General features: G+C 35.1%; 1 protein-coding gene across 6 annotated transcripts in view; it reads right to left on the bottom strand.

Annotated features, from left to right (window-relative positions):
• Window positions 1–3,430: 3,430 nt before the first annotated feature.
• The window catches only part of Nox (NADPH oxidase), a 113,755-nt gene continuing 104,686 nt past the window's right edge, over window positions 3,431–12,499 (bottom strand). For all 6 annotated transcript variants that reach the window (XM_035359037.2, XM_035359043.2, XM_035359038.2 and 3 more), the window contains 5 exons: window positions 11,121–11,253; window positions 8,754–9,613; window positions 5,230–5,439; window positions 4,073–4,339; window positions 3,431–3,678 (listed from right to left, as the gene is read on the bottom strand). In XM_035359037.2, the coding sequence (XP_035214928.1) occupies window positions 3,547–3,678; window positions 4,073–4,339; window positions 5,230–5,439; window positions 8,754–9,613; window positions 11,121–11,253 (1,602 nt within the window). In that variant the 3' untranslated portion in view covers window positions 3,431–3,546. The remainder of the gene's footprint in view (window positions 3,679–4,072; window positions 4,340–5,229; window positions 5,440–8,753; window positions 9,614–11,120; window positions 11,254–12,499) is intronic.

Genomic DNA, 12,499 nt, shown 5'->3' with positions numbered 1-12,499 from the left:
AACTTCATTGTTTCTGTGACGCATCAGAGAAAGCTTACGTCGCAGTGATTTATTTAAAATCTTCAAATAATTCTTCAGTTTCGGTGCAGCTACTAACATCAAAAACTCTTGTAGCTCCCCTGAAAGTAATTTCTATTCTTCGCTTAGAACTCTGCTCTGCAGTTCTATTAGTTCAAGCTGTGCAGAATTCATTGCAAATTTATATTGACGATATTTACACATGGAGAGATTCAATGATAGTTTTGTGATGGATATATCCTTAACTTCCTGAGGAGTAGTGAGTTCAATAATGTTACGTCGAGAAGGTGTGTCGAGTCAACGTTGCACCTCGTCATCAATTACCGACTCGCTACCAATTGAAATTTCGTTTTGCACGAACTGTTCGCTGAGATGTTTGCGAAGGTATGAGATTTCTCCAGATTGGAATAGGCGAAAACGTTCTCTGTTTTAATTGGACGAGGGTGATAAAAGTCCTTTTTGAGGTTTCGAGTGAATTTCCAAAAAGAGCCGTCATCCAAATTTAGATTATCAATTTTATTGTTCCAGAGTTCTTTTCGATGCTCACTGATAAGGCTTTTAATTTGACGTGTGAGGCTGTTAATGATCGTTTTTGTGGCTGGGTTCCACTCTCTGCTATATTGATTTCTGAGTCTTTCTTTCCGCAATTACTGTTCTTATGTTAGCGGGCAGGGTGCCGTCCGCCTGATTAGTGTTAACAGCAGAGGTAGCCTTTTGTAGGAAGTCCTGTAGCTGAGAAGTAAAATTTTGGATTGCTTCGTCGCTGTCAGTCTCGGATCGGAGCGAGTCTATGTTGAAGGGTGAGGTGAGGGCAATGTTATAGAACAGATTCCAGTCCGTCGAGCCCAGTTAGTTTTAGTCTGCCGAATCCCACCTAGTCGTGCAATCACTGAAATGTGATCTGACGATAAATCAGTAACAGTCTCAAGAGACCTGGGGAAATTTTCGGTAGCCAGGAAAAAGTCCAAAATGTCGTGTCTCCTTCCCAGGACAGTGGGACAGTAGCTTGATTCGGAAGAAAAGTAAACAGGATGGTTACTAACATAGCTATGGATAATTTTTCCATTTTTATTGGTGCTGTGACAGCCTCAATCTGTGTTTGGAATTCCAGTCCCCTCCAACTATGCAGGGTTCTTAGCTGGCTAACAAGTCGTTCAGATTATTTTCACACAAGTTGTCGTCCGGTGGATTGTACATTGTGCAAAAGTTTACTTTCCCCAACTTCGGGAGTTTTACTTGCACTTTTACCATCTCTTACAGTTTAGAGTTGTCCATGTTTAGAAGGAAAGCATCGTAGGATTTTTTTACGTAGATAATCACTCCACCGCCACTGTGGCGCTATCTATCGCATCTAAATGAAGTGAAGTTTGGAATATTCAGATATTTACTTAGGGTAACGTGGGTTTCTGTAATCATACAGATATCCGTGTCCTCTCTTCTGACGAAATCTTGAAGCTCGTGGATATTTGTGGTGAGATTTTGAAGGTTCCATAATAAAATTCTGATCGGAGTATGCGAGTTTCGAGAATGTCTATTCATCCTGGCTAGATGGTGACCTGACTGAGTTTCCAACTGCGTTGGGGATTTGGAGGTCTTTTAGCATAGTAAGTGCAGCTGTGAGTTTAGCTTTCGCTTCTTTTGCCTCCGTGAGTTTGTGATTTAACTCAGAAATTTCTAAGGAATTTCTGGAGTCTATCGTATGGGCGCTGTTTGTCACAACGCGTTCAGAAAAAAGTCTGTTTCCTTGTGGCTTGGGTTTCGGAAAGGCATTACGAGCTCTATAGCTTGCGACGTGTTCTAAACCGCAGTTAGCACACTTTGGAGGAAGGTCTCTGGATTCATGTCCCAAGCCACATTTCACGCAGCGTGGGGGTAACTTTCAGGTGCTCTGAGCATGATAGAAGCCCTGGCATCTATAACATTGCGTGGGGCCTCTATGTCCTTTCTAAGTTTCAACACTAACTCGGAGTCTTATTACATACTCAAGGTTGTGAATAGTCCTACTTTTATAATTGGGAGCCAAGAACACCAGGTATAACGGCATCTTGATGATGTCTATTCATCAAGATGCTGGCGACCTCCTCTGCGGCGAGTCAGCTGGACGACATTATCCACTTGATAACTTTTAACACAACTAAAACTAAGTTATGAGCATGCCTATGAGATGTTGGAATGAAGCAAGTATAACTGAATACTCGTCAAATGAAAAATGCCATATTAAGATCATTCAATGTTAATGATATAGTGCATGTGAAATCTAAGGTTACATTCGAGCATAGATTTTCGAAAACTTCTGTTATTTCTTCTAAAGTAAATGATGTAAATTATGTTATTTGAGCACTTGACAATGATTTTTTCTCATTCCACCCTTCTCAATACACAAAAATTTCATCAAAGCATGGAAAACAAAGCTCATTTACTTAGCAGCGAATTTTATTACTTTATTTTTCAAAATTTAAAATGTAGAGAAAAAGGTGATATTACTTTAGTTTATTAATGTTATTGCTAATAAACTAAAGTTTAGTGCTATTACTAAAACAATAAAATTACTAATTTAACTTAAATAAAAAAATTACTCAAATTTCTCTCGAATGAAAAGTGGCGCCTTCTAAAATGTGCTGTCTGTTACAGATCGCCTGTTTCGTTGACTTCTAATTATGCCACTGTTGATTATATCAAAATTTCTGAATACTTCACAGAGCATTTTCGGAAAGATTTGGTTTTTCAAATAAAGTTTTATCCGAAAATCATGGAAAAAAGAATTGTATAGGTAGGATTTAAATTTATGGAGTATCCGATGGACTTGTTTTATTGGATACTCACATGATTTGATTGGATAGAAAAATTCAATAGATGAATCACTCTATAAATTGACATTAATGGCTCTTATCCACGGCGTCGTTAGTTGCGTTGATAATAAGTCTCAAAAGCGCTCGAGCAGTAAAGTCTTTCAACACTGGTAGTTCAATCCGGCTAGCTGCATGGTGGCGCTCCCCGTATATAACTTAGATGTGAGCCAATTTCTCTTAGAAAGTACTTCACGAAGTTATCTCTCACCACAGGCAGACAGCCCTCTAGTTGTTTTCTCTTAACTTATTAGCCTAACCTAAATACTTACTTTAGCTTGAACATCGACTATTTTATATCAAACTTGTAGTTGTGTTTATAGAAAATGTTCTTAATTTTCACCTGACCTATAAGCCATTTAAATGTTATACTTTTAATCAATCTAAAAATTAAAAACATGTTAAAACTAGCTTAACTTTAACTGAATGAAAAGAGAAAACAATGAGAATACTTGGAGCTGCGTATAATTTGAATTCTAAGTACACTTCAGAACTACGTATAGTATACATATAAAAAAACTTTTTTCAGTTATTTCCCAGAACGAATAATTACGTAGAATACACAATTCTTAGAGGTACAAGTTTAATAACAAAAATATAGTTTACAGATAAGACAAACGCATTTAGAAAATAAAAAAAGATATTTAAGAAGTATAAAAATAAAAGCTCGAGTTTAAAATATTTAAAATATCTCCTTTCTAAATCGGAATTTAAATTCATCACATTTGGCTGATAAGACTTTCGCCAACTCATTTGGTCCACAAAAGAATACTGTAACTTTTCCTTTTCTCTGTTTGGCTATTTCGGTGAAAACCTATGGAAAAATGAATAAAATATCAGAAATTTTGTTATATTATTCAGTCAAAATATTATTGAACTTTTATTAAAAACAGATGAGAGTTCAAAATTTGTACTGAAACTCAGTGGCTAAGTTTCAAGTATGTTTGCATGGCCACTGAACTGCAGTACGAATTTTTAAATTAGACATTTATGAATTTAAAAGAAATGTGCAGATTCATTTTATGATTACGTATACGGTTTGATGCATAGCTAATAACAAAACTGATTATACACTTTCATGAAAAAAAAAGCTTATTTTCTCTTTCTGGAAGGACTGAATTTGATGCCCCTTCCAACATGTTTTCACTAATGCAGTAATATTTCATTTATATTGGGAGCAAACAAGGCGAATATTTAAGTCCACTTACTTTATTCCAGTCTGGTCTTCCTGGTTGTGTTCGACTTTTGAGTCCTGTTATGAGGCACCTTTTTTCTTTTTTGTAGAGTAGATCTAACGCCATTTGTAGGCCAACAGCTTTCATATCTGTCCTGCGGAGAGCTGAAGTTATGTACATGTGAATGTCTAAGAAGCGGTCCCTTTCTTCTAATTGAGCTTGCTCAACTTCTAACTCACTCAATAAATTTACGAACCATTCAAAGGCACGTTGGTGCCTGTTAAGCCAAAAGAAGTCCACCTAAAAGAAAAATATTTAAAAATTTGGAATAAGTTAGTCAAATTCCTGTACAAACATTTTGTTAAGTATCTATAATAATTACAGTAATTCAAAACTTGCTTATAAACTAGAGATTTGATAAGAAACGTGTTCGAATTTATCAGTTTCCCTTAATTCTTCCCAAATTGCTTTACATTTTACTCTGCAGCCTCTTCATTCGTCAAAAACAATACGACATTCAGATCTAGAGCTAGAGCTAGATTTCTGTGCAATAGGCAGGGTATTAACCTACGAACAAAGGGAACCCAAGTTCAATCCTCGCTGGCAACAGCTACTATAAACACCAGCCTTGCTCGCAGCGCCATCTACTGCAGCAACTGCAACTTAAACTGTTTACACAAAAAATTGTTCTCTTTGCTATCAACAGTCACCAGATAAGAAAGAAATCGACATTGTTCTCAGAAAAGAAAAATTGACAAATAATGTCTTCCATAAGTCTCTCCTAAATTAAAAATGTTCTAAGGTTATGATGCAGGTTTGCGACTGACATTTGTCTTTAACCTCCAGAAAAGAAAACTGTTTCGATAAAATAAATAGCTTTAAACTTACATGAAAAATATTGATTTGATTTTGTTTATTTAATTATGGCAACGCAGTTGCGGGCTATCTACCTAAGGAGAGGTATACCTTCTTAGAGGACTTTCTAAGGGAAACTGGCTCGTGTACGCATTATGAATGAGGGAAACCACGAAAACGTCCATGCAGCCAGCTCGTTCGCCAGGATTCAAATCCTGAACTGAACTACCAGTGTTCCGTGACTTTACCTCTCGGATGCTGGTGGGCTTGTCTTACTGAAAGAACTTACTAGTTTAATTACAATTTTATACGAGGACTTAAGTTTTATGACATACCTTTTTAAGGTGAATGTTGGATACTGGTATGGGATCAGACCATTTATGGCTGCATTTTGGGCAAGTGTGTTTGGATTTCTTATACTGACACATTATACTCTGGAGGATGCTGGCAAAAGGTGTTACTCCAATGCCAGTGGCTATCAAAACTGCATGCCGGGCTTGAAATATATGACGAGTAGGAGATCCATATGGTCCATCTAAGAATATCTAGAAGGAAATAAAAGTATAAAACTATCGACAGGAAGTGATATCACACTTTAAAAAAGTTATACTATAATTGGAATGCACAAATTCCATCATTAAAATGAGTATATAGGTAAATATCCTATTTTAAATGAAAAAAATGATTATACAATTTACATGCATTTCGTAATCCGACAAATTATAAAAACCATAAGGCAATTGAGATTTAGTACCAAAATTGCTATTTCTGACGCGATTTTCAATTTGCATTTAGGAGTCTATTCATAAATAATTTAAAATTTGAGGTTGATTTTTTCCTCTTTTAAATACTATTGAAGGATATTCTTTTGTGATTTGTTAGCGTGTAACATTTTTTTTTTTTTTTTTTTTTTATAATTTTGCTACAAATCAGGTACACCGAAAGAATTCACACAAGTAACTTATTACTTTTTGAAAATTTAAAGTCTAAAAATACGTTATTAATATTTTCATGAAGTTTTGTTACTTTACAATCGTAATCTGTTAATCGTAAAAAAATTCCTTCAAATATAAATATGTCTCATTTTTAATTAATGCAAATATTACGTTTTCAAGGACAGTACGAGTTCTACAAGGCTCTATGAATAAGATTTGCATTTCGAAAAATATATCGTTCAATATTTTTGACAATCTGCATAGAACTACTTAATTTTTTAATATATGAAACTAATAACCCGACATTTTATTTTTAGTTCCGTACACATGGAAATACCCGCTCTTCAATTTCTGCACGGCCCCTAAATATGATTCCGCCTTTAATAACAAATATCTCGTCAATTCTTTTGTAGTTAGTTTTCATAACGAGATACCACAATAATGAGTTTTTCAATTTAATCTACATTCTAATTTTCCATTTTCTGCTGCACCACTCTAGTGAACGATTTAAAAAAATTAACAACTCAGTCAGTTCGAATTTCGGTGGAATTTTGCATGGACAATAACTTTTTCCCTTATTCTTTGTTACTTTTCATTAATTTTGTCATGTAAGTTGTTTATACAGCATTTCCGTTTTAATTAAATTTACTTTGTTAAATGTACAAAGTTTATTTCAAATTCCGTTAGTTTTTTACAATTTTCAGCTATCAGGTAAAATGATACACTGATTTATATTTATATGCCAAAACGTTATTCGTCAAATTGAAAACTGTTGAAAATCTTCGATAGCAATTTCTCCTTTAATATGCTAAAAAGTACAGATGCCATTCTATTTAACATAAACATTATTCTGAAGTCAATGAACACTGTCCAATTAGAAAAATAAGATGTTATTTTTGCTAATGCCAGTAATATGATTTTCAAACTTTCAGAGAAAAAAAAATATCCGAAATAATCTAAATGCGTGCGAGAAACATGAAATTACACAAAATCAAAAGTTGCATTTTTATTTTAAAATATCATTTGACAGATATTTTTTCAGGGGAAGAAGTAATTTTTAAACATTTAATAGTGTATATATATATATACATAAATATATATATGTAATAGTTTAAAAACATAATTTGGGAATACACTGGATATCATAAATTAAGGAAAAATCACAAAAACCACGATTACTGAAAAAGATACATGTAGAATTTTATGAAACTTACCCACGATATACAACACATAGTAAGGTATCAAATAACATAAAAAGTGTGTGTGTGTGATTATGCAAAACCTCGAGGGCTATCTGCCTAAGAGGAGAAATGCCTTCGTGGAGGTCTTTCTAAGGAAAACTGGCTCGTATACACGTTACACATAATAACATAAAAAGAAATTACCAGGCAATTATAGCAGTATAGAAACTAGCACATGTATAAAATGAACAAATCGAAGATGTCAGTTTGCTATAGTAAAAGTACCTTTAATATGGAATATAATTGCCTCTAGAAGCAATACAACACATTCAGCGATGTGTGATGCTTTCAATTATGCGGTCTCAGTTCCATAGGAAGCGAGAGCCATTGCGCTTGCAAAGCAGTTGCAAACGCGGCAAGGGTCTAAGGGGGCGAATTGAAAGCAGCTAAACGTCTCCCTAAAGCATCCCAAACGTGCTCGATTGGATTCTAGTCCGGGGATCGAGCTGGCCACTATATGCATAATTGTTTTCTGGTGAAGATAATCATATGCGATGTGAGCCCTATGTGGTCTTGCATTGTCGTCCTGTAACAGGAAAGTATTACCTATTTCCCCGGCATATGAGCGCACATAAGCATCAATGATGTCATCTCTATAAACATGAGCATTGACGGTTCCCCTTGGAAAAACATGTAGATCTGTGCGTCCACCCAAAGGGATGCCGTCCCAAACATTTATTTAACATTCCTAACATTTATTTTACATCCCATACATTAAAACATTTATTTAACATCCCATGCCTCTTCCGTATGCTTCTTTTTCACGGATGTTTGACGGATGATAACGGGTTCCAGGTTCTCTTGATATCAAATGCCTACTATCGCGTTCTAGACTAAACCTGGACTCATCCGTAAAGAGAATAGCCCTCCATTGCTCAGGCGTCCAGTGGACATATTGTCGTGCCCACTGAAAACGGTCCCTCCTATGGCGTGACTTGAGCAGCACGCAAATGGTTGTTCGCGCATACAGACCACCTTCGTGAAGCCTTCTACGCAGAGTTGACGTTGACACCAACCTTCCGGTGGCTGCAGCAAGGGAGGATCTAAGAGTCGGAGTAGCGGTTTTATTCCTGAGTGCACATAATGTCAAATATCGGTTATCGGCGCTCGTCGTAGCAGTTGGTCGTCCTTGGTTGAACCTCCTAATCTGTGATTCCTTGGTTGAACCTCCTAATCTGTGTCGAATCTGTGATTTGAAATTGCCTCCAAAGTCTATGAACCACAGAAGCACTCCCATTTAGCAATCTGTTCACTTCTGTTTGACTTTGTCCTGCCTCTAGTCTCCCAATGGCTCTCCATTGCAGTTCTGCAGGCAAATGTCTGGAGGCCATTGTTACGAATTGGCTGTATCAGATTTCTGATGTCACTGTCACGGTGAAATATGTGGGCATGCTTTCAAACATGGGCTTTTATGCTCCTCGCAGATGACGTATTCCGAGTGCAGCGCCACTAATTTGCATATTGAAGTTTTACTCAGCTACTCTTACTACTTGGTACCATATTCAAATTTTACACGGTTTGGCTTATTTTTGAGGGAGTTATCGGTATTTTTGTGATTTTTCCTTAATTTATGATAACCAGTGTATTTATATGAAATGTTTTTAGTATTTGTAAATGCATGCACTATCAGCTTGAAGACATTTTGATAACACATGAAAGGTAAAACAAGAGCTTAGAACTTACCTTTAAAGATTTTTGAGTTATCACAATATTTTCTTCTTCTCGTTTCAGATCCTTAACATCATCGTTTTCCAAGTAATCCTCATCCTCTTCATTCTTCAGTTCTTCATAATCTTCGTCGTCACCAACTGTTGGCATGACAATGACGGTCTGACAACGTCTCAACCCTCTCTTTGCTACAGAAATACGGACAGATTTTCTTTTTTCTTTCGGAGACTTTTTCCAGGATAATCTGGATTGATGTGAATTTTCTAGTTTTAAGGTATTTTTGTCCTGAACTGCTACTGTAGAACGAATGTTCTCCTTATTTATTCGTTTGGCTTGACTAGCAGAAGTTGAACGCAAGGAAATTCTTTGCCAAATACTTGGAGATCCAGAACGTTCATTCAGAGAACTTCCCCTGTTTACCTTTAAATCGACATTATATGTTGTATCAAGAGAGTCTAGTTTTATAACTGTATCATTCACGCTTTCATCCGAGCAAAATGAAGAGTTCGTATAGCTTTTATCGTCAACAACATTAAGATAAGTACAGTTTCCAGGAGCTTTTGAAGCTGTAGCTTCATTTGGACCGACTGCTGATGAAGTAGACTTAAATACGAATGTGTCATCTGGGCTGTCTTTACCACCAACAGATGTGACAGGAATAGCTTTTGCAAGCTTCAGGTTTGAGGGATTATCGGCTTCAACCGAAAGTAAACATTCATTTGTTTGTGCTTGTTTATCATCTTTTTGAGGGGAATGATGGACAAGGTTTTGAGCAAGTTCATCGCTCAAAATCGCTTCTTTATCTTCTCGCTGAAAATAACTATATAAACTGTTAGTCCATTCACCAACACCTCTGATGTGCAGCCAGATGACGTCTGGAAAAGAAAATTATGTTGCAGTGAAATTGAACATTTTATATTATACATACTTGGTAGTTTTACCTTTTGGCATGCATACAGATTGTTTCCAAATGATGTTTACTGCATTTGAATGTTGACAGCAGAGAAACTGTTAAAGATGAGTTGACATCGTTCTCTGAAGCTGCGATGTCTACGTTATACGTGAATTAGTGCCTATAGACATTTTCGCACTCTTAGGTTTTGCTGGGGCATTAGTGAACACGAAGTGGCTGAGGACCTTGTAATCTTTTATGAGCATGTTAATGGATTTTTAAGTATTACAGGAAAATTAAGAATGTATGTGAGGCAAGGAGAGCGGAACTTGCTACTTCATCAGAGCAATGGCAATGAGATTAAGAGCTTTGAGCTGCGAAGACTTACATGTGGCATGTACAAAAAGGGCAGTGGAGCAAGGAAAAAAAAACTAAGAAACTGCAGAATTTGTTTTCACACTCTTTCACAAAATTTCAGAAAAACTCCAGACACTGAATAACCTCAGACATGCAAATAAAGTTATACTTTCTTTGCTGAGGAGATTTTATCTATTACTTGTTAGTCTGTTTTACTGCAGCAGATTATATGTTGCTGTTAATAGTGAGCATTTTAAACATATATAGCACTTCTGACTCCAAAAGAGTATAGTTTCTTACTGGTGTTTGCTATTGATATTTCAAAATTGTAAGTAAGTTGTTTACAAAATGAGGAAAATTTAATTGGAAATGATCTTTGCATTATATCTGGAAGGAAGATTGCATGGAACGTGCACTCAACAATAAAGTACAACTATGTGATTCTGAAAGGATTGAGACCCGCTAGTGGTTTAGAAATTATATTCATTGCTTGAATACCTCTCATCCTTGAAATAGAAACAGCATACAGCAGTCGATATTAGCTTCTAAGCATACAGGTAGACAGCAGACACCCAATTCGCTGAATGTTTGAGAACTAATTAAATGCCTAGATTATTTTCCAATGTCTCTTACCAACTAAAGTTTAAGGCCCTTCCAGTTTAAGGAGCACATTTTAAACAAGAATTACTCTTCGGTAAAAGAAAAAATATCAATTTGTCTTACTATTTTACATAAAAAGGTATGTAATATTTAAGTTAAATGCCCATATTACTAATTAATTATCCAACTATGACACTACATTTTTGCCTTTATATCGCTAACATACACATTAATATATACATTAGCTTTAATGTTAATTATTAAAGTAATGTACATGTTACCAATTAATTTATGGGAATTTTTATAGGAGTTTTTGCTATAAAAGAACCATATAAAAATTTAAGTTTACTTTTACAGAGCTCTTCTGTTCATAAAGTTGGAAAATGTTTTCATAAAACAATATTATTTCAAGAAACTGTAAATTGAAAGGATGTACATGATCAATATTTAAGTACCTGAAAAGTATGTAAATCAAATATCAAGAACAGTGTTTGAAGAACGAGATCCAAGTTGAAAAAACAACAACAACTTACCATCAAGTTCAGGAGCACTGCTTATTGTAAAAGGATGCCATTCAAACTTAGCTATAGCAGGTATATTAATGTAAACATAATCACCAGGCCTAAAATCAAACTTTGGAGGTCTCTTGATTACAAGATGAGTTACCTGGAAGAAAATCTAAATTTAATGAATCAAAAAAAGAACACATCAAAAATGGATAGTCTAGGAAATTTAATTAAAAGCATAGTTTCATATTATCAAAAATATTTGAACTTCATTCTTGAATTCAGGTCATATTACGTAAAAAATGAGCTTATTCTGTGTGATGGTGTAAAATTTGTACTAAATGAGATACGTTCTAAGCGTCGAAAAGAAATTCACATGTGCCCAGTAGTTGCTGGCCTACACTAAAATTTAGTACATTGCATGTGTTAACCCTAGAAAAAGAAGTAAATAAAATATTTCACTTGCTAACGCTCGCTACAATGCCTCTCAAAAATACACATATTTATTTTACAAAATTAGTCTATTTAGTTACTCATGAATAAATTTAGTTGCACTCTGGGTTAAATATACATGTAAGAACATTATGACGCCATTTGCCAGTTAACTGTGATTGATGAGTATACTCGTCATGGAGAAGCGGCAGGATTGCGATTTTGTGTGTTGACGAGTATACTCGTCATACGTATAAAGCAACGTAATAGAAACAAAGAAAAGAAAAATAATAACAAAGAAACCGGAGATAGTGATTGATTATAATAAAAAAATAGGTGGAGTGGATATGAGCGATGGAATTATCATAGGATACTCCACAGCAAGAAAACAACTCAAAAAGTACTACATAAAGATGTTTCTACATTTCTTAATTATGTGTCTGAATGCATTCATATTATATAAAAAATAATGGAACATTATCGCGTATCAACGTTTTGCTCAAATTTATTGAAGACACTTTTGCGACGAATCCAATTGAAAGAAATAAATTGACACAAACTCGGCCATTTAGACCTAATATAAAACAATTAGGCGGGAATCATGTTCCAGATTATATACAAGGAACATCGGAAACAAAAAATAACCCTACGCGAAGGTGTTCGCATTGCTACAAACGTAAGATCAGGAAGGGATCGCGTTATTGGTGTTCGATTTGCAAAGTCCCATTGTGTATAGTATCCTGTTTCGCTGAAAATCACTCCACAGCAGGAATTTAAATTCTTACTTTTATATGTATAAATGTACAATATTTAATTTATTGCGTTTTTAGTTTAATATGTATATAATATATGCTTATGTTAACCAAATAAGTAAATATTAGTAATAAAAGTTTCGATTTTGTTAAATAAATCCATCTTTTTCATCCACTCTCTTACCAGCGCAATGTAATCTGTGATTGACGAATATACTCGTC

The sequence above is a fragment of the Stegodyphus dumicola genome, chromosome 2 (assembly GCF_044657685.1).
Source record: "Stegodyphus dumicola isolate Sdum_Otavi_A_Nest chromosome 2, ASM4465768v1".
In the NCBI taxonomy this organism is placed as follows: Eukaryota; Metazoa; Arthropoda; class Arachnida; order Araneae; family Eresidae; genus Stegodyphus; species Stegodyphus dumicola.
This window is presented reverse-complemented; position numbering and strand designations above follow the sequence as displayed.